Consider the following 21,437-nt stretch of genomic DNA (forward strand, 5'->3'; position numbering starts at 1 on the left):
GATGCACCCACATAGAAGTGATAAAGTCCAGCATGTCAATCACCGAATTCACTTAAATACATTCAGATTCCCTGAGCAGAATTTGGAAGCAAGTAACTGGTTCACTCTTTAATATTCTTTTAAAATCTTCTATCATTTCATGCACTTGGGGGACAAAGTTGGGTGGTCAATAACAGACCTGGATACAGTTTCCTACTCAGCTTTTTGGCTAGTTATACAATCTTGGCCAGTTTCTTTAATTTCAAAGGTCGTTAATCTTAACATTTCTCTCTATAAAAATTAAAAATGGTGACATTCACAATTTCTTTTTGCTCAAAGAAGTTTAAAGAAGACTCAATATCTTAAGTTATCAATCTGTGAACTCCTTGAATAGTGTTGTGAATAGATTCTAAGGTAGCCCCCGATCCCCACCTCCTGATGTTCATGCCTTTGTGTAAGCCCTGCTTTTTGAGTGTGGGTGGTTCCTGTGAATTGTGTCTAACAAACAATATACCACAATTGATAGGATGTCACTCCTGTGATTATGTTCTATTATATGGCAAAGGTGCTGAGATGTCAGTCTAGTTACGTTGCATTATTTAGGACTCTGTCTTGCTTGCAGTATCTCTTTCTCTCTGTTGCTGGGTTTTAATAAGCAAGTTGCAATGAAACCTATGGCCACAAGGAATGCTTCTGACAACAACCTGAGGGATTGTGGTAGGAAATCCTTCCCCAATAAAGCCTGCAGATGAGAACTCAGTCCTGGTTGACACCGTGATTGCTGCTTTGTGAGACACTGAGGAGACCCAGGTAAGCTTTGCCCATACTCCTGACCCACACTTTGAGATAATAAATATGTTTTAAGCCTCTATGTTTGCAGTAATTTGTCAAACAACAACAGAAAGCTAATACAAGTGCAAAGCTTCAATTAAGTAGGTAATGCCTCTTAAGAACCGCAAAGAGGTAGGTGTTAAGAGGGCACACAGATTTTTTTTAATCTTCTTTTAAAACAACCATTTCATTTAAAGTAAGTAAGTAAAGGGAGAGAGAGAGAGAGAGAGAGAGAGAGAGAGAGCAGAAAGTTCTGACACTGAAGAATAGCATTCTTTATTTCAAAAAGGTGTCAAATTTTTATTTTATTGCCCATAGTTCTGTAAGGAAATGGATATAAAGCACCAATAATTTTGTAATCTGAAGGATAGTATAGTTGTTATGTATTATTTACTGTGCTTAGATTGTATACATCCATAAATATTTATACTTTATGATTAGTCACACAAACTGTGTCCAAGTTTGATTTTCAGTTCAAACTGGGATTTTTAATACTGTTTGTATCATGCAACTAAGATATAAAAGAATTGAAAAGTAGAAAGTAATAAATAAAAGTTCATTTAAAAAAATATGGTTCCAACCTGTTTGACATGGTGGTGTTCCTTTTAGTCACATGACAGAGTAATTCCCAATAGGCTTGATTCAAATTTGGCTTATCAATCAATGCCATACTAGAAAAATGCATTTTCATAACAAATTATCAATTAATAAGTTCACCAACATTACATATTTGACAACTTTGGGGTTAAAAAAAACCTCTTCATTTTTCTTTTCCCAGTAAATTACAGCAAAGTGAGTCACTGTGGTCATTGTGCACCAGAAAATTAGAGAAATGAAATCTTCTAAAGCCCCACTGAGGTCAGATTCAGTCTTAAAAGCTGTGCTATGAGAAATTTACCCACATTTCCACTAAACAAGAGTTTTCATACAACTTGTGAACACACAAAACATGACATACCCTTACTTCCTGTACTTTGGTTAAAAAGTGCTTAACTTTTTTTCCTGAACATATCTAATTCTTGACTCTAATTCTGCTCATCACAGACTACAGCAAAACATGCTGTGTGCTTCTTCCCTGTACCATTTTGGGTTTGATGCTTACTGTAAGAAAGTATTACACTATATTTAACACTTAAAACCACAGAAAAGCAAATGACATATTGTCTGCTTTTCCAGATGAACTGTGGTAGTTCTTGAAACATTGTTCACATTGTAGAAGACTTTAAAGTCATCTTTCCTCAAATAAATGTGATATTTCTTTCCCCTTGACTTGGCGAAATAGGATTAACAGATAATGCTGCATTCATGTAAGCAGATCTTTAACGTGATAATTCTAGCCTACGATGAGAAATAAGCAGTATCAATCAAATCACAATTGATTTTCAAGCCCTTGTTGAAAATAAATGTATTGTTAACCATGCAGTTATTAATGTGCTTATATCTGAAAACTTGCTTGTGGAAGCGAGAAGGAAGAGTCACCCTAAATATATGTTTGTTTTCCTATTTACCAAATAGGAATGTTTTTTTCCTATTTACAATATCCTTATTCATGCGATATCTACAATTGCGCATTTTGAATTTTCCTGGGATTGGGGCAGGAGGTAGTCCTGTGGTGATAACTACACAGAACCAGCAAAAGTGTAAGCAATAGCTAGAGAGACTAAGCGGGTAGGCTAGAGCTGGGAAGAACTGGCTTCCAATATCAGCACTGCCACTGACCATGGGAACTTCTCCCAATACCTGCTTCCTTATCTGTATGCCTAACATCTCTCTACAGGGTTATTTCCAGGATCACGTGGAAAGCATCTATAACCTATTATGCATTCAGTAAATGATGGACAAGATTGTTATTGTTCCTGTGAAAGCTCTGCTTTTCACATGAATGATTCTCAAGCAGAGCCCACTGGATACTTCTGAATTCAGAGACTTAATAGGAAGCAGATCTCAATTAGAAATCTTTTCCTATTTTATTTTATTATTTATTTCTTACCCTACAAGCTTCCTTACCTTCACTTCTTTTTTTTCTCTCAAAATGACTCACTCTTTATTCAGTTTATTTAAGTGTTTAAGTGTATCAGTTGTGCTCAAAGTCAACTATCTCACACACACACACACACACACACACACACACAAACACACAATTTAAAATCAGTAAGGACTATTTATTGCATTGTCCAGATTATCTACCCTAGAATATAGGTAATGAGCAGCTTTATCACCACAACAGAGAAATCATGGACTTTAATGGGTATTGAATAAAAATATGATTGAAAGGCTAGAAGTAATGTGATACTAACATAACTAATAGACAAAAGAGTGCTGAGGCAATAACTATTTGGAATATATAATATAAAGTGAGGAGTAATGTGGAAAAAAATCTATAGGAGGAAAATACTTTTTCTGACTAATTTTTCAAATTTTAGACATTTGTTCAAAAAAATCACAAGGCTGTAGGATCTTGAGAGTGCTAGACTTGTCATCAATGTTTAGGCAGAACAAAAGTTGAATTAGGTAAGAATGACATCCTCATCTATTTTGTTTAGGCTACCAATAAAAAAGGACTTATTATAGTCTTCCTTAGCACCCATCTTAGATAACATCTTTCCATAGATCTCATAAAGTTTAAACCCCCATATTAAATCTTATACTTCCTGATTTATTGTCATTGTGGATGTAAAAAAGGGCTGATGATCATCTTTGTTTATAATCTTGCATAGATTTGAACAGAAACATTCAAAATTGCCTATTAATAAGCCCCCCCAAAGGCTACTGAGCTTAAGCAAATATAAAGTTTTGTAACCTACCAATTAACCTACAGAAGGTATTCCAAATAATTATATTCTGTCACTTTCTTATTCACACTTGACTCCAAAAAGTGCTCAACTTTTCACATGAATAATCTAGAAAATAAATTTTACTCTTGCCTTCACAGGCAGCATTAAAATGAGCAGGCACTTGTGTTAATTTGTTATATTTTATAATTTATTACTTAATTTTCCTACTGCCTGCTTAGAACTTGAGTTGTTCTGGTTAAAAAAATGATTGAAGGAGCAAACATAATGATACAAAAATTTAAATAAAGTTCACTATTGCCATGAAATGGGATGTCAGTTTTGCAAGCCATCTTCACTTTCCCACTAAGCTGGGTGGAGTTGGTCTAAATGAATCTGAAGATATTTATGAAATAAGCTAATATGAAAAGGCACTATAACCCATTAAAAGCGACTCTCTTCCTCTTCCACAGCGCGGTGAAGGCCAGGGATGAATTTTAAGAGCTGTTTCCGGACACTTCCCCTTCTGCTTTTCCTGGGCAGGGTCCCAAACATGCTTGAGAAGTTGCCTTCCCACAAGGGAGACATGGACCCACTACTAGCAGAACTAATGCTCTGGTTCCTCCTCGAAGAACACCTCTTCAGAAAATCATCCCCATCCTTGAGGACAAAACACTCATCATCTGTGCTTGTCTGCCGGCTGAAGGCTTCCCTGCTCGAGTCTTCAGACACACATGTCTGGTACCCATCCTCACTGTCTATCGTCATGGAGCTCAGGCAGCTCTTGCAGCTGCTCTCACTGGATAATCGACTCCGGTCCAGGAGAGCTGAACCAGGCAGCGGTCCAAACAAAGCTGATTCATCTATGTCCATATTTTCCAAACTTGGGCAGTTAGCTGCATCACCTAGAAAGCAGATAACAAAGCCTACTATGAAATGGATCTGAGCATCACTCCTTACAAGTAAATACACCAAATTTCTCTTTGAAGGGCACAAGAAAGAGTAAGGGTAAATAATACTTTTCACTAAACTTTCACTTGAATGAGTAAGTAACTGTTCATGAGACCATTCAATAAACCTTATAGTACGATTTTTCAAACTATCTGTTCATGAACTAGTTTCCAGGTAAAAGGGTTCCATGGTGACAAAAATGGTAATGCTAGATTAAATAAATTGAAACAAGATTCTTCATATGAGAACAGTTCAACTCATCTAACAGTATGCCAGTGTGACTTATGAATTTCCAAAAGAATCATTTCTTATATTGAAGTGACCATGCCACCTTTTATTAAAATTATCATAGAAATGGGCTCCAAAGAATATACTTGGGGAAATGCCTCTTATGGATTTTCTCGATTTTAGTTCCTCTGATTTTTAGTTACTATCTTTTTTTAATAATTGTAAAATTATTATAACATCACTTGACGTGTATGGGAAACACAGTTATAAAACCTGCCCCTGTAGGCTGATTATTAGAGAATTCAAAGATGTTTAAACCAGAAAGGATATCTTCCAGCCTTGATATGCCCAGTTGATTCTTAGAAAATCCTTTAATACTTAAATGCTTTGAAATGGTAGTGTACCCAGAAAACATCCCTGTCCTAAAATAAGTAATAATTCATTTGAAGAAATTGAATGTTATCTGCTTAGCTGAATTTCTTCATCAACTTTTTATAACCTACATCTGGGCTCTCCAAACTCAAATTTTAATCTCACACCAACAGCCTGTTCATATCCCACTTGTTTCTGTACTATTTGAGTTGGTTAGTATGCTGTTAAAAGAAAGGAGATTATTTGTAATACTAGCATGAGAAAAACATCATTAGAAGATGACTTTGCTTCAGGAAAAGTAATAGAACATTACACACTCAGAAATTGTTTTATTTTGTGCTGATAATCTCTACTTCTGCTCTCCTTTGTCCTTGGTTGACACTATAAAAAGAGACTGTTTATTTTTCCATTTGATCTGCAAGGTTGAGTAGGGCCAGCCCTGTGGTGACTAGTTATAATGCTTTCCTTTTTGTTAACAAAACCTATTTTATTTCATCTCCCAACAAGTTGATGAATTTCTTTTGATTGGCGAGCAATTGACTTGTAGAAACTCATGCCCTGGATATTTATTGTAGGTCTAGAAAAAGTAAGCTAAAGAACTCCATCAATCTCTCAAAAAATATGTACAACAATGACCTATGAAAAGTCAAACTCCTTGATTCTGAACTAAGGATCGTGTCTATACAAGGCCACTTCCATAAAGCCATAGAACTGCCTACACTTACCAGACCAAACCCCATCTACACTCCAGGATGCTCCAGAAGTAGAGGCAAAGATATTCCAAACACCCTCAAGTCTACAGAAATCCAGGAAGTGGCCAGAAATATGTGCCTCTGTCTGGTTAGCAAACTTCAGACCCCCCAACAAAGCCTGCTATATGTTTTTAAGAGTATTAATTTAGAAACACAGAAAAGAGAAGTAACTCATACATGTTTCATTTTTTGAAAAAAACAGAACTTCAACACAAGCCTCTAAGCCATAAATTAGTGCCTAATTAAGAATTAAATGTATCCTTCTTCTGTAAACAGATTATCACTTTTAACAAACAGATATTCTAAGGTTATAAATAGAGACGTTAGCTCTGTGTTATCTGAAGAAGATACAACCTATTTTTCACACCCACACAGTTAGTGGTTTCAGTGAATTATTTGTATCTACAAGTTCATTCCTCAGGTTATACCAGTCACATGGCAAATGCCAAGTCAACAGATTTTAAACTCAACCCTTCTTTTCAGAATGTACACAACAGCAAGAGCCATGCATTTACTGTTATAATGATCCTTCATATTTCTGTTTTGGATTTGAGGGCCATGAAGAAGGATTTCTCTGCATTACTGTAACTTACACAATTTGAGCAAATAATAGGAGCTCCACCCAAGAAGCATGTTACCATTCCCAGCTTCAAGAGTTTCTGAGAACTACCCAGCCCCTGAACCGTAGATATTCTCAGGAATTTAATTCATCTGCTGAAGTAGTAGGAAAATCAGGCAATCATTCATATTACTCTTCTAAAATCCCCAGGTGCCTCTTGAGAGCGAGTGCACACATGCACGTGTGTCCATGTTTTCATGTGCATGTGTTATGTGTATGGAGGAGGGGGTGTGATGATGACTTACCCCTCCTCCAAAGACAGTGGTCACTCCAAAAGCCATGCCAAAGAAACACAGACTACTATTCTCAATCCATGCTAGGCAATTTTTTTCTTGTAATGATGATAATCTTAAAACAATTTAGAGGCAGAAATACTGAAAGAATGAAATGTAAGTGTGGTTTCTGAACAGGAAATCACATTTACCATGAAGCAGGCGTTGTTCCTGTAACTGCAGAGATCTGAACTCCACCCATTTTCTCTTCAAGGTTTGCTGAGAAAGAAGAAGAAAAGTGCTAATTATTTGGAAACCCCAGTGAAGATAGCAATTTACTTCCAGGTGTTGAGATTTGTCATTAATTTTTTTTTCATTTCTTTCTATCACTAACAATCCCTCCCATTCATTTGAAAGATTCTTTTTCTGTATAAAAGCAGAATATTGGGAACACTAATTTCTCAAGAAATAATCTAGTATCACCAACAAGTTGAAACAATGATGTCATTTCAATAGAAACAACAGATAATAGAAACAATGATATTTATATATTTTTTATTTAAAAATATTAGAGAAACAGATTGCTTAGGTTTGTGTCCATTTACTAGCTGTTTCGGCAAGCCTTTACACTCTAGGCTTCTTCCATCAGCAATATGAGAACACCAACAGAACCTAAACCTGGGAATTGTCATGAGGATTAAATGCATTAGTAAATGTAAAATGGTTGGAACAGTGGGTACAGCTTAGTAAATGTTCAAAAAATACCATGATCATTTTGAATGGATACAGAAGATGTGGTATACGTATACAACAAAATATTACTCAGCCATAAAAAAAGAATGAAATAATGTCATTTGCAGCAACATGGATGGACCTAGAGATTATCATACTAAGTGAAGTACGTCAGACAGGAAAGATAAATACCATATGATGTTACTTATATGTGGAATCTGAAAAATTATACAAATAAACTTATTTACAAAACAGAAACAGACTCACAGACATAGAAAACAAATTTATGGTTATCAAAGTGGGAACGGGAGGAGGGATAAATTATGAGTATGGGATTAAGAGATACACACCACTATACATAAAATAGTAAACAACAAGGATTTATTGTACAGCATAGCGAACTACATTCAGTGTCTTGTAATAACATGTAATGGAAAAAAATCTGAAAAAAATATATATGTATAACTGAATCACTTTGCTGTACACCTGAAACTAACACAATATTGTAAATCAACTACACTTCAATTAAAAAAAAAAATACCACCATCATTCTATAAGCCTGGGGCACTAAAATAGTCTTTTCTGCTGGATATCTACTTATTTTCTATACCCAAAAGGGGAAGCTGACCAGTTCTAAAAGGCTTCCTTGGAGGGCTAAACTTAGAATCCTGTAAGCACCCTGACTTCTTGACTGCTTCCTTTCTTGGCTACCCCGCACATGAGAGCAGTGGCCCAGGGAAGGATGAAACGGCTGCTGTAATGGTCACGACTGCACGTGAGGCCTGGCCTAGCCCACAGACTGGAATCAAAAGTCAACCAAGCAGAAAGCATCTGACAAGGCAAAAAGGCTCCTTCTCCCTCCCCCTCTTTGTTCTTTACTCCACCCCTTCCTTTGCCATTTCAGGTCCCCACAGCAAGTCCAGCAGGTAAGCACAGCTCAGATTTGCCTGGGGACACTTATCCTGAAGGACAGCCAGCCTAGTTGGAAACAAGTGGTTCTTTGTACAAATCAATCTGGAAGGGGCAGATGAAGGCTAAAAAGGAAGAGGGGGAAAAAAAGCACATTTGGAACGGGAAGACTGAAGGAAAAGGAAATTTTACAAGAATGTCATTAAGTGTTTAAGGGGGAAAGTGGCTGGTTCCTCAGTTCAGGGATTGAACAATCACTGGGCAGGATTTTCCAAGCCTTGGTAAGAGTAACATTTAGCAGCAATCATTATGGTTGTCAATATAATATGCAGTCAATGAGTCAAAGCCATAAAATACCTGGCTCAGTTAATTTCTTGTTCTTTCTGTACTATAATATAGTCTACCTGGCTATGAGATTGCTGGGCTACCTGAATTACAGCTCTTGTAAACCTGTGGTCACGTGAAGGTCAGAGTTAGGAAACCAGGAAGTACAGAACTAGCAGGGATCTGGCATATATACCAAGCCCTTTTTTCTTTCTTAAAGAGGTTTATCTCTTGCAAGAGAATAGAGTCTAGTTGGGGAGCATAAGGATAGACTGATGCTCAAAACTAATTATAGGGAGAAGAGGAAGTTGTATTTCTGCACTTACTATGCAGAAATACGAAGTTAGAGCTTGCCAAACAGTTTCTGTGAAAGTCAAGGTTTTTAAATGTCAAATCTGTTGATTTGTCCCAGTCATCTAAGTATGTCGTCACTTAAACCAAGAAAACACCAATGCAAAGAGCAGATGTGTCAAAGTGACTAAGAGTTTTTAGTCTATATTGAAGCTTCCTTATTTTCCTCAGAGTCGGCCTATTATTAATATCACAGTAGTGTATTTGGACAAATCTAACCTCTCACTGTCAGAAGAAAATTAAAGTACATGTGAGATTTAATCCTACTGGATCACGTCACCTCACTGTGCCTAGCTCAGTGCCTGGTACATAGCAGATGCTCAGTAAATATTGACTAAACGAATAAATGAAAGGATGGCTTCCTGAAACAACACTCAGCTATCACAGACTGGATATTTTGGTTGAACAAATCTTCAACGTTTTCATTCTACATGAGACATATAGCTAAACATTTCCATAGCACTTTACTACTTTTATAGTGCTTTCATGGATAATATGCTGTTTAATTTTTCTAACTGTCCTAAAAAGTTCCAGATTAGAAAATAAAGGTTCAATGTAGCAAAATATTTCCCAAGGGCTACAAACCCAGTAAATATCAGAGCTGGATTAAAAAGTAGGTCCCTCAGCCCACTAGATGTGCTGTTTTCATGTTAAACATTTGAATCATAGGCCATGAGAAAGGGAATCCCTGAAAACACAGCTCAGAAGGCACCACTGTTTCTAAAGAAGAGGTTATGGCCCCACAAAGAGTCTTTGAGGGACACAATGCACACGTAGGATGCACAAACTAAATGTCATTGTGTAAAGGGGAAGCCAACCTGACTCTGGTTAATAGGTCAGACCCAGACATTTCTGGCTCAAGAGATGAGCTGGAAATCTCATAATTTCAAGATTAGAAAAGGAACAGAAATGAAAGAAAGTGAGCAGAAATGAACCCAAAAGTCTTCTGGACCTGGAGAAAAAGAAAGAGGTCACAAGGAAATTGGACCCTATGGCGACAGTTTAAATGCAATTATGTGAGGCAGAGACAAAGACAAGTTTCCTGCTTGAGAGAAGAACCTTGGCTGAAGCTCCACCATTGTGAAAAGGAGCTGAGCAAAGCTGTTGAGGGCGACTAAAGCTCATGGAGAGCATGTACCCAGAGAGGCAGGAGCACATAAACGTAGCCTCATGACCTGAACTGAGCAGCACACTGGCCCTCCAGGGAAGGCATCCAAGCTGCCAGACCTGGCTTTAGACCAGAAGCCTTGAAGTGCAGAGCACAGGCCACTGCCCAACTCTCACACTGAGTGGAAGGGAGAGGCCCAGGGAAATAGGCAATCCAGACTCCGGAGCTCCACAGAAGTTTAATGATAAGAAAGACAACAAAACTGATAATCAGTACATGGACTCTCTCCAAACAAAATAAAAATAGAAAAGTGTTCAAAGACTTTAAAATAAGAATATTTACAGTCCTCTGAGAGAGAAATGTGATGTTCCTAAGAACAAGAAATTTGAAACAAAGGAAGAAAAGAACAGATAGACACGAAAAAGAACTATTTGAAAATAAAAAATTAACTTTTAAAACTCAAGAGAAAGAACACATTCTATACAGAACACAGACAACATTACTGAAGATATTACTAAGGAATTCAAAAATAACATAACAGTGAAAAGAATTGACAAAAGAATATAGATATAGTAGATGTATACACACATATATATGTAACATACACATATATGTGTAACTCAATCACTTTGCTGTACACCTGAAATGAACACAATATTGTAAATCGACTATACTTCAATAAAAAACAACATAATAAAAAAAGATAAAGTGATACAAAATCTGAAGTGGTCAGGAAGCATGGAAAGTAAATCAAAAGACTCTGAAATATGTCTAACAGAAATTTCAGAAGATAATCCAGGGAATGATGAGGAAGGTGTATTCAAAAAGGTCAAGCTGATAATTACCCAAAACTGAAGAAAGTCAGAAGTCTTTAGGCTGGAAGGACACTGCAAGTTCCAAGCAGCATAAATTTAGAAATGAATCCAGACCTAATCACATTGTGGTGAAACTGTAAATCAGGAAAGACAAAAGAACACCTTAAAAGCAACCAGCAAAAGATGAAAAATTGCCCCAAATTGAAATACTGGGTTTTGAAAAGGGCTTAAAAATGGGAAATCCTCTAGAGAGAATTACCAAGGGGAAAAAAAAAATAGAAAGAAGGCATAAAAAGTAGTACTAATGAAAATGGGGACACAAACACAGCTGTGATAGAAAAGAAAAAGATGAGAACAAAATGTTTATTATCAACTTCATGAAATAAATTTGAAAAGTTTAAAACTTTATTAACAAAAACATCATTCAATAAAGCTGGCTCAAACAAACCAACAAACACAAACAGAAAGCCTGAGCAGTCTTATAGCTAATAAAGAAACTGAAACAGAGTTTAGAAGTATTCACATCAAAAAGAAACACAAGCCCAGATGATTCAGATAGTGTTACAAGAATTCTACCAGAGGACAAAAAGGGGAAGAGACTCCTCACCTCATGCTAAGAGTCCAGTAAATTTGATACCAAAACTAAAAAAGATAGTCTGAGAAAAGAAAATTACAGGCCATTCTACCTGTAAGATGAAGTTACCCTCAACAATGCTAAAGAAAATGTTATCAAATCAAATCTACAAGTATATAAAAAAGATGATAAATTATGACCAGGTTGGATTTATTATAGAAATGCAAGGGTGGTTTTACATTAGAAAATCTTTAAATGTTATTCACCAAACTGACAGATTTTTAAAAATAAATAAATGAGAAGACCACCTCAACACTTACAGAAAAAAAGTATTTGATACAATTTAATACACAAGCACTGTAAAAACTACCAGAAAACTTGGTGTAGAAGGGAGCCTCCTTAACCTGAAAAGTATAACCCTAGAGACAGGAAAGAATCAAAAGAATTCCCTTTAAGGTCAAAAGCAAAGCAAGGATGCCTACTATTTTAGTTTCTATCCATCATTGTATTATAGGCCTTAACCAGTGTATCAAAATAAGAAAAAGAGCTAAATATCATTCTCAACAGGTAGTTATTATCTTCATGAGAAACTCAAAATAATCTGTAATTTATTAGAAATTATATAGTTTAGCAGGGTGTTTGAATATAACAGCACAGAAAAATTGATTTCACACATCTACACACTAATCTCAATCAAAACATTATTTTTAATAAAGAAACTATAATAAGAACAAAAATCACTTTAATTTTTTAGGAATAAATCTAATAAAAGCCGCATAGGATCTATCTGCATAAAATTATAGGAATTTTTGGAAAGACAAAGAAAATAATTAAAAATTATTTACTGAGATAGTCTGTCAGTAAGAAAACTCAATACCATATGGATGTCAAGTCTCCTCAAATTGATCTATCTATATAAAACCGTATTATCTATCAGAACTCCAACATACATTCATAGAACTTAACAATCTGATTCTAAAATGTATACAGACAATCAAAGGGCCAAGAATAACCTGGAAAGCTTGCCCATTCAGACATCAATATGTATTACAAAGGTACAATAGCTGAGTTTGATATAAACAAATTGATCAATGGATCAGAATTGGAAACCTGTAAGATCCATTCATATCCGGAACTAGCTTAAAAATAGAGGTTTTACTGCAGGTCCGTTGGGGAAAAAGAAGGACTGTATAAAATAAATGGTACTGGGAGAACTGAGTACTCAAATAGAAAAAAATAAAACAAAATTGGAATCCTATCTCATACTACATACAAAAATTAATTCTGAATGAATTAAAGACTTGGATATTAAAAAGCTTTAAAACTTTTAGAAGAAAATATAGAAAATGCAGAGTATCTTACAAAGGATAAACAATTAGGAGCTCCCTCATAAACAAAATATCAAAGGAACAATACATCCAAAGTGCTAAGGAGACAAAACACCAACTTAGAATAATTCAATTATCTATAAAACTCTATAGTAGCAGTGAAAGAGATATTTTTCAATAAAGACCCACCTACCCTCACTAAAAGGAGTATAATACTACAGCAAGAAGGAAAGTAAACCCGGAGGTAAAGAACAGAATACAAGAAACAAGGGCAAGGCCAACAGTTCACTGGTTGTTATACTTGTTTACCAGCTGTTAAGAAAAAAAAGCCTGTCTTTTTCATTTTAAAATGGATAGAATTTTCTAAAGTAAGCAATAATAAGGAAGATGGAGCCTTAAACGGGCATTTAAACATGTTAAGGTCCTCATGACGTTCTGGGAGAGGATGGAGATGTTGAAAATTTTCTAGGTTAGAAAAAATAATAAAGTATGTATATTAAAAGTTCAAGAGAAAATGTTCAAAGAACAGAAAATGCTTAGAAGCATGCAAATATGTGTTGTGCAAGAGAGTTCTTTATTCCATGAAACATAAACCTATTTTTCACTTACGTTTTAAATAACATCACTAGTTTATATTCTACATTTCTTTCCTTTTTTTTTTTACAAAAGCCTGAAAAAGCCAGTTTTACTTTTTTGAAAATGATGTTCACTAAGACTCTCTCTCTTTTGCAGAAACAAATTAACTTTCGACAATTTAAAAAACTTAAATATAATATGAAGAACTATTTACTCCTTACAAAAATTTAATGATAAAATGTTAGAGGCACCCCTTTTAACATGAAGAATAAGACTCACTATTTACAACATCCTGATGGTCCTGGCCAATATTGTAAGGGAAGAAAAAATAAACTAGTTGAATAATTGGGAGTAAAGGGGCAAAACTTTCATTATTTTCAGATGATATTATGTTTATATAAAAAAATCCAAGGGAATCTACAAACATATTACTAGAATAAAGGGAGTTCAGCAAGACTCCCGGATTTAAAACTTTACACAAAAATCAATAGCAATAAGCAGTTGAAAATGTAAAAGACCACATTTATTATAGCAAAAAAATTAGAAGGTATATAGGAATAAATATAATCAAAGATATATAAAAATGTATGAAGAAATTACAAAATGTTTTTGAAGTACATAAAAGACCTGAATGGAAAGAGAGATCCTGTGTTTGAAGTAAGGAAAGCGAAAACCATAAAAACGTCGATTGATATCATTTATTCTATAAATACAATTCAATTACTATCACAGTCTAAAGAGGATTTTTTTCCAATGAATTTTATAAATTGATTCAAAAGATCACAGGGGTAAGCAAAATGACAAGAATATAAAACCAATGTTGACAAACAAGAAAACAGGTCTTGTTGATGAATTAAATGTGGTGGAAGGGAGGAATAAAAGATAAAGTAGGAATATGCTAACTCTACCCTTTTGAGCTCAATAACTGAGCGCATCCTGAGATGCACATGAGCGAGGGCCTAGACTTCATGGTCTGCCAGAACCTCACCAGTCTAGGAAACTGAGATTTTTAAGACCCTCAAATAGTCCAGAGAATTTTCACGGAACATCCTGCACTGTACACTATCTCCTGTAAACTTTAATTTCCTCTTCAAAGTTGACAGTGTATTTGCCAGTGAAAGTAGATTCAAGGACAGCCACAGGAGTAGAGGGAGGTGGTTCTTGTAGTAAGAACGAGGCAAATCGAAAGGACGCAGAGGAGGACAACAGAAAAACAAAAATCCCAGGCCCTCCTGCACACATATATAGCACTTGGGAAAATGACAAAAAGACAGCTTCTACTTCTTTGTTTTTTCCCAAGCAAAATGTAAATTGAAAGAGATCACAGGTGCATTAATGAAAAGTTCTTCAGGTGATGTGGCTTCCTGTTGCCTTTCTGAGCCTCATAGACATGCAGAAGGAGGAAGGAAGAAAGTGATTTGCCCTGGTTTGTGGAATTTAATATTCCTGCAAAGGTAATTGTATGGCTCTTGATAATTCAGCAGTTTAGTCTCATCACGACATTTCATCTTCAAGGGCTATCTCAATTCTTCAAATAGATCTTTATTCTACCACTCACATTCAAGGATGAAAAATGTGTCTCACTGTATTAAATTAAATTACCTTTAAAACTTGCAGCTTTGCCTCAAGCTCTGTTCTTTTGAGAATCATTGTTCCATTAAGAGTCTCTATCCTGTTTTAAGAAAAAAAGGAGGGGGAGGGGAATAGCATGAGTGATTCTTTCAAACAAGTACCATCCTTATGGAGTACTACACTTTGAGCACAGACTATCCTTAAAAAGCAACGTAAATGTTACCATTCTCATGGCACTTCAAGTATCTGGATGTAAGTCAAACCTTCTGACAACATTCAAAGAAAGAATATGGAAAATAAATACTCTCTTTGAGAGGGTGACTGAAAGAAAAGACTCTGGTTTCTTTGTAAACTGTAGCTCATTTTATAGAAGCCCCTATATGGCAATGACGGTTGTTCTCTGCTAGAACCTATTCTTGTGTGGTCTGGGTGAATCACCTCCTTCATTTGGTGAAAATTTATTGGGCATCTACTATGTACCAGACTCTAGACATTGTGCTAAAAGTGAGGGATACAGCAATGAAAACAGGCACTACGGACTTTCAAACAATGGAATCAAGAAGCTATTTGTTGAAACAAGGGAAAATCCTTTCTTCCCTAAGATTCTAGGAAATTTTACCTCTGTAAATTGCCTTAATTTTGGAACTAGAACAAATAGAATCAGAACTACTATGAGATAATAACTTTCATATGACTCTCTCATCTCAAAACCTTTTAAGTGTACAAACTTTAATCTGAGAATTATCCATCTAATGGTGTTCTTTCTCCCTATACCAAATGTCCTTATAAAAATAAAAAGACTTGCTCTATCCTGAGTGATTTGATTTGATTTGTGGGCTCAAGTTAGATGCCATCAATCTGCATAAGATAAATATGATATGTGAGTTATACAACTAAGCATTTTAAAAATATTGGTTCAAATTCATTCTGATAAATAAGCTGTAACTCTATAAAGATGCAAGAAAATTTTCAAGCCATGGTAAAATAATAGTATTAAATGCAGAGACCAGTTTCCCTCTATTTCCAACAGCATTATACCCAAGATAATGAGATGATAGCAAGAGAACACGTTGTCTGCTTTCTCATTAGCGGGTCTTGACTCTGGGCGATAGTGACAATCCCTATGAATCTATCTGGCACTTTAATGTTGACCTGACCTGCCCAAGCAATAGATGACTGTGGGCAGAACTGCAGCCATAGATTGGCCGCTCTCTTCAGTATTTGTACAAACGGTCTCTCATTTTCCTTATCTCTGGATTTCCGATTGTCTCCACCCAATACTCTTTAATTATCCACCTGAGGTCTGCCCACTTTACCCATCTGGAATATAGGTTTCTGTTTCTAATCACCAGCATGTTCTCCTGGACTTGGTATGATTCCTACCTTATAGACTCAAGTTTCTCTGGAGCTCAAGTGGCCCCATCCTTTACCCTGAACTCATAGGATCCATAGAGTTGGACTCAGTCCTCTACCACCACCAGTCATCTTTCAAAACTACTCTCACACAAACCCCCAAAAAACATCCTTTGAAGTTTTAGACTAGAATCACTAAAGAGTGTCCAGCAGATTTTTTATTGGCAGCTTATGAGGAGCAGCTGTGGTGTAGCTGGAGAATAGAGCCTGGCATCCAGAGCAGATGGTCAAATCCCAGCCCTGGCACTTACTAGATGGTTGGTCTTAACTAAACCTCATTTCAGCCTGAGTCACTTCGTTTATAAATAGGAATATAACTAACTTCTGTGAAGAATAAATGAGATGATCAGAATAAATTCTAAAACTATTAAGCCTGGCTGGCGAGGCCCATACTCTGCTCCCTGGAGAACTCTCTGTCTTCATTTCTTACTATACTCTTCCTAATTCACCAACCACCAATTACATTGGTTTCCTCTCTATCCCTTGAATATGCCAAGCCCACTTTGAGAACTCAGAGACCTCTCCCTTTACCTGAAATGTTCTCACCAGGAGTTCATCTAACCATCCCTTCTCTTCATTTCGCTCTCAGCTCAAAGCTCACCTTCTCAGAAAGGACCACTTTAAACACTTAAGCTAAAATAGCAGCCCTCTCACTCAGTGTTCTATCCCATTTTTTGTTTTACTTTCTTTATAGCAGTTATCAATAATTGAAATATCAAAATTACTTATTTTTGCAGGCTCTTCTTACCTATCTCCTTCCACAATAAAGCCATAGAAGAGCCTTTGTCTCTCCTGAGCCTATCACAGAGCTGGAAACATAGTATTTGCTCAATAAATATCGTTTTAGTGAATGCGTGAATCCCATCTTTTAACTAATTACTAAGGTCTTATTAGGTACTAAGGGTGGAAATGTCAGTTGAATCTCTAACTGGGGAAACAAATGTCCCATTAGTAAGTTGGGAATAGTAGCAGATGTGAGTGTGTGTGTTGCAGGGCAGGAGGGCCAGGCAGACTGTTCTTTCAAACAGAACACTAGGAGAGAAAAACAACTGGCTGGTGGTAGAAGAGGAAAAAACTCAGCCCTTCTGACCTTTCATTTGTTCTAACCACAGGATTATATCCGCCATGGAAATTGGACCCATTCCTCTCTGTCCAAAGAGAATGTGTGCCAGTTTAATTGAATTTGAATTAAAAATAAAATTTAAAAAATGCTATCCCGCCCACTCAGATGTTTGGGCTATTGATGTCCTCTGACTTCAGATGTTGACAACATGTTCAAGTTTGTGGAAACCTTGAGAAACAAAAGGAACTGATAAAAACGTCTGTACCCAATCCCCAAGCTATGGTGCACTGCCTCCCTTCTTGTGATCCTGAACAAAAAGCCTATTCATTCACTCAACAGGCATGATGAGAGACCGTAACATTTTTGAAGCCCCACGGGAAGCAGCGGGATACTTACGTTAGCAGGTTTCCTGATGATCTGATCAGGTCAACCACTTGTTTGTGGGTAAAACCTTCTGTGCTCACACCATTGATATTTGCAAGGACATCACCTGGGAGATGCCAAGATAAATGAGTGTTAAAACGATTGGTTAAATAATCTTTCCTGACCCGCGAGTGAAACAAAACAAGCAAGACCCAAACCTTGGCAACATAAAGGAAATTCAAAGCAACAATCATGTCCTGACCTTCACTATCAAAAAAGTTATTTTTCTTGCTATTTAAATAATTCCTACCATGAGCATAGTTCTAACTTACCAGCTTGCAGGCCAGCGCAGTGTGCTGGGCTATCCTCCTGGATTTTGCAGATCAGGGTACACATCTCTGAAGAGCAGGTGTTCTGGTTTTGGAGCCTGTAAGTCTGTAAAATTAAAGGGATACATAATTACCATTACCAAATATAAAAAGGATTACCATTACCAAAAAACTCAAAATCTATTTGTTACAAAAGTATTAAGTGGTATCAGTTACCTTAAGCAGCATAATAGATAAGTGCAAAGAACAATTTGGGAAGCTTTTCTGAATATAAATTAAATCTAAGTACCAATCTTACACTTCTCCCACACAAGCTGTAGCTGACTCCATTCATAAAAAATACATCTGGCTTAAGAAAGAAAGTAGGATAAGACTGGCTTAAGACTTTAAGACTTTCAAGCCTAAGAGACCACCTGATGCTATCGTTATTGCATATTTAACAAGAAAAATTTGGTTTCTCTTTTCCCAATGGGCTGAAACAATAATGGCCAAGAGCAGAGAGAAAAATCTCTATGTGGTTCTCCCGAGCTAAAGTACTTACTACAGGAGCGTATGAAACAGTACACATCCAGCAAGGGAGATATGCCAACAATAATTATTTTAAATCAGAGTTCTGCAAATAATGACAATCTGCCCTGCATTCATTCAAAAGCACTATGATTGACTCAATTACCTTCATTCCTGAGTGCTCGGTGGTACATCCGCCCTGAATACTCATTCATTAGCCACTCGACTAAATTAGAAAAAGTTATACTTCGCCTCTGGCCTCAATTTGGCAAAAGCAGCTTGGTTTTGTTTTTGTTTTTGTTTTCGATTTGTACCAAGAACACAGCATAAATGTTTGGCGAATAGAGTGGCCCAAGGACCTATATTTTTCTTTTTCACATATTTAAGTTATGAGGTCTCGTTGCATTTAGAATCAAAATCAGCATTCTGAGTTGAGTAAGTCTTCTAAACATCTGTTTCCTAAAATTAAGCCACATTCCAGTACCGCTTCCCTGTGGAGAAATGAATGTCCGATGTTCATTCCTTTTGATTTTACAGACCTACAGGCTCCAGAACCACCAGAAGTCAGTCAAACTTCTAGAAACTTGCCTTTGTTAACCTAAGAGATTTCTATGTACTCTGCAAGGCATTTAGAATCCCCGTATCTTAAAGATAGAGGGGACTTTTAGAGATTGTGTAATCTACTTTCCATCTATGCCAGAGATCCCTTTAACAGCTTTTCTGCCAGGGAGTCTTCTTGCCACAGCCCGGGCCCTTCCAGAGATGGAAGGGTGGTCTGGTTCATGGAGGACATGAACTAAAGCTATAACAGACCCTCCTTTGGGAAACCACTGTTGTAATGATTCTCGTTAGCAGTGAGAATCTACCCTCCATGTCCAGGGAGCAAGGTGGGTACAGTGAAGGGGAAACATGTTAATTGATGTAGCCTGCACCTGTGTATATGTTTGCAACAGGTGTAAAATTTGTGGCTTAGAGATAGAGAAGGAAAGGCAAAGGTCCCCAAGTTTTGGAAAGAAATTATTAGTTGGATATTTCTCTCTTTTATCCAGTCATCTAGTTCAATCATTTCCTAGAGACACAAAAGTACATTGCCTTTCTCATGCCTGATAGCCTTCATTCTAACACTTGTCGTTTGCTGCTCTCCTACTGGAACCAGGCACATTACTAAGTAATGAAAGAACATGAACTCAGGTGTACATGAATCTAAGGTCTGTGTTCCTGCCAAATTACTACATTACTCTCTGTAGCAGCAAAAAACTAGCACCCATGGAAACCAGAGGAGGTGGACTTGTTCTCTCCCAGCATGCCCTGCACCTGGTAGACCAGGACCCAAATACGTGTTAATGATGGGGGCATAGTAAGGTTACATGAGGTTCTATCTGGCCTTCAAAATGTTCCCAGAGCATGTCCCCTGTTTGATGACTACTACAAATCCTATGACTACTAGAGAATAGGTTATGGCGTAGAGCTGGTAATGGAAAGCATACACCATAAGGGAATTTGCAGAGGAGTGGATCCTTGCATCACTAAGATAACACAGACATGCTGCAGTCCAGAAGTGAAGCCATTAGCTCACGTGAATCCACAAAGTTTCAAGGCACTATAGCCTGCTGTCTACTAATGATAGTTTGGATTCTTGCTTCATGTAGAGTAAGTGTTTATGGTATAAGGGAGAAACATGGGGGAGGCAGTGACATGTCTATAGAAAAATGAGAAGAGATCCTCACTGGTTACATTAAGTAAGAGTAAGTGAGTAGACTTTGCTCCTGTTTTCAGTAGCAATCACTGCACATCCTTGGGGATAATCTCATTTGAAAAGAAGTGGCCACAAAAAGCATAGTGTCTCTACAATAGAATAGGGAGTGTTTCATGTGAATGAGGAACAAGAGAGAGTACTATGCTTCTAAAACCTGGTGGAAGAATTAGAGATTTCACCAAATTCAAAAGTAGAAGAGTTCAGAAAGGAGAAGGTCCCTTCTTTTCTCCTAGAGGCTTCTCCCTATTCATTGCAGCTAGAGTTCCATTTTGTTTCTTTATTCATAAAACACATCTTACATAGCAGCTTCCTGTTGCTAATCTTAAAACACACTGACTTTACAACTGTGGGGCTGATATCTAGTCACCAAAGTTTTCTGAAGGCAGCACCAAAGTTAAGATATAAAAACTGATGTTCAGTATAAGGATATGGTTATGCAAAATGCCTCTAAAAGAAATGCAAAAGTGTAATGGAAAAAGAACACAGTAATACTTAAACTACTTCTCTTGCACTTAATTAGACTAGACTTCATTTGACCTAACTCACCACCTTAGCAAATATGGCCATGAAAAGCAGACAGCAAATAAGAAATGAAATTCTTAGGTTATTAAATAGAAATCCATAAAGAAGTTAAAATTCTCCTAGAGCATGAGACAATATGCACATAGAGCCAAATGTTCTTAAGTGTTTCAAATAATAGTTTAAAAATGTTGCCATAGCCAAAGCAATCTTGAGAAAGAAAAATGGAGCTGGAGGAATCAGGCTACCTGACTTCAGACTATACTACAAAGCTACTGTAATCAAGACAATATGGTACTGGCACAAAAACAGAAATATAGATCAATGGAACAGGATAGAAAGCCCAGAACAGGATAAACCCACACACATATGGTCACCTTATCTTTGATAAAGGAGGCAAGAATATATGATGGAGAAAAGACAGCCCCTTCAATAAGTGGTGCTAGGAAAACTGGACAGCTACATGTCAAAGAATGAAATTAG

General features: G+C 36.6%; 1 protein-coding gene across 2 annotated transcripts in view; it reads right to left on the minus strand.

Moving 5' to 3' along the window:
* Positions 1-1,183: 1,183 nt before the first annotated feature.
* CYTIP (cytohesin 1 interacting protein) overlaps positions 1,184-21,437 on the minus strand; it is a 65,776-nt gene continuing 45,522 nt past the window's right edge. For both annotated transcript variants that reach the window (XM_057551404.1, XM_007183110.2), the window contains 5 exons: positions 18,176-18,278; positions 17,877-17,970; positions 15,035-15,104; positions 6,928-6,994; positions 1,184-4,486 (listed from right to left, as the gene is read on the minus strand). In XM_057551404.1, coding sequence (XP_057407387.1) covers positions 4,026-4,486; positions 6,928-6,994; positions 15,035-15,104; positions 17,877-17,970; positions 18,176-18,278 — 795 coding nt within the window. In that variant the 3' untranslated portion in view covers positions 1,184-4,025. The remainder of the gene's footprint in view (positions 4,487-6,927; positions 6,995-15,034; positions 15,105-17,876; positions 17,971-18,175; positions 18,279-21,437) is intronic.

This window comes from Balaenoptera acutorostrata, chromosome 8 (genome assembly GCF_949987535.1).
Source record: "Balaenoptera acutorostrata chromosome 8, mBalAcu1.1, whole genome shotgun sequence".
In the NCBI taxonomy this organism is placed as follows: domain Eukaryota; kingdom Metazoa; phylum Chordata; class Mammalia; order Artiodactyla; family Balaenopteridae; genus Balaenoptera; species Balaenoptera acutorostrata.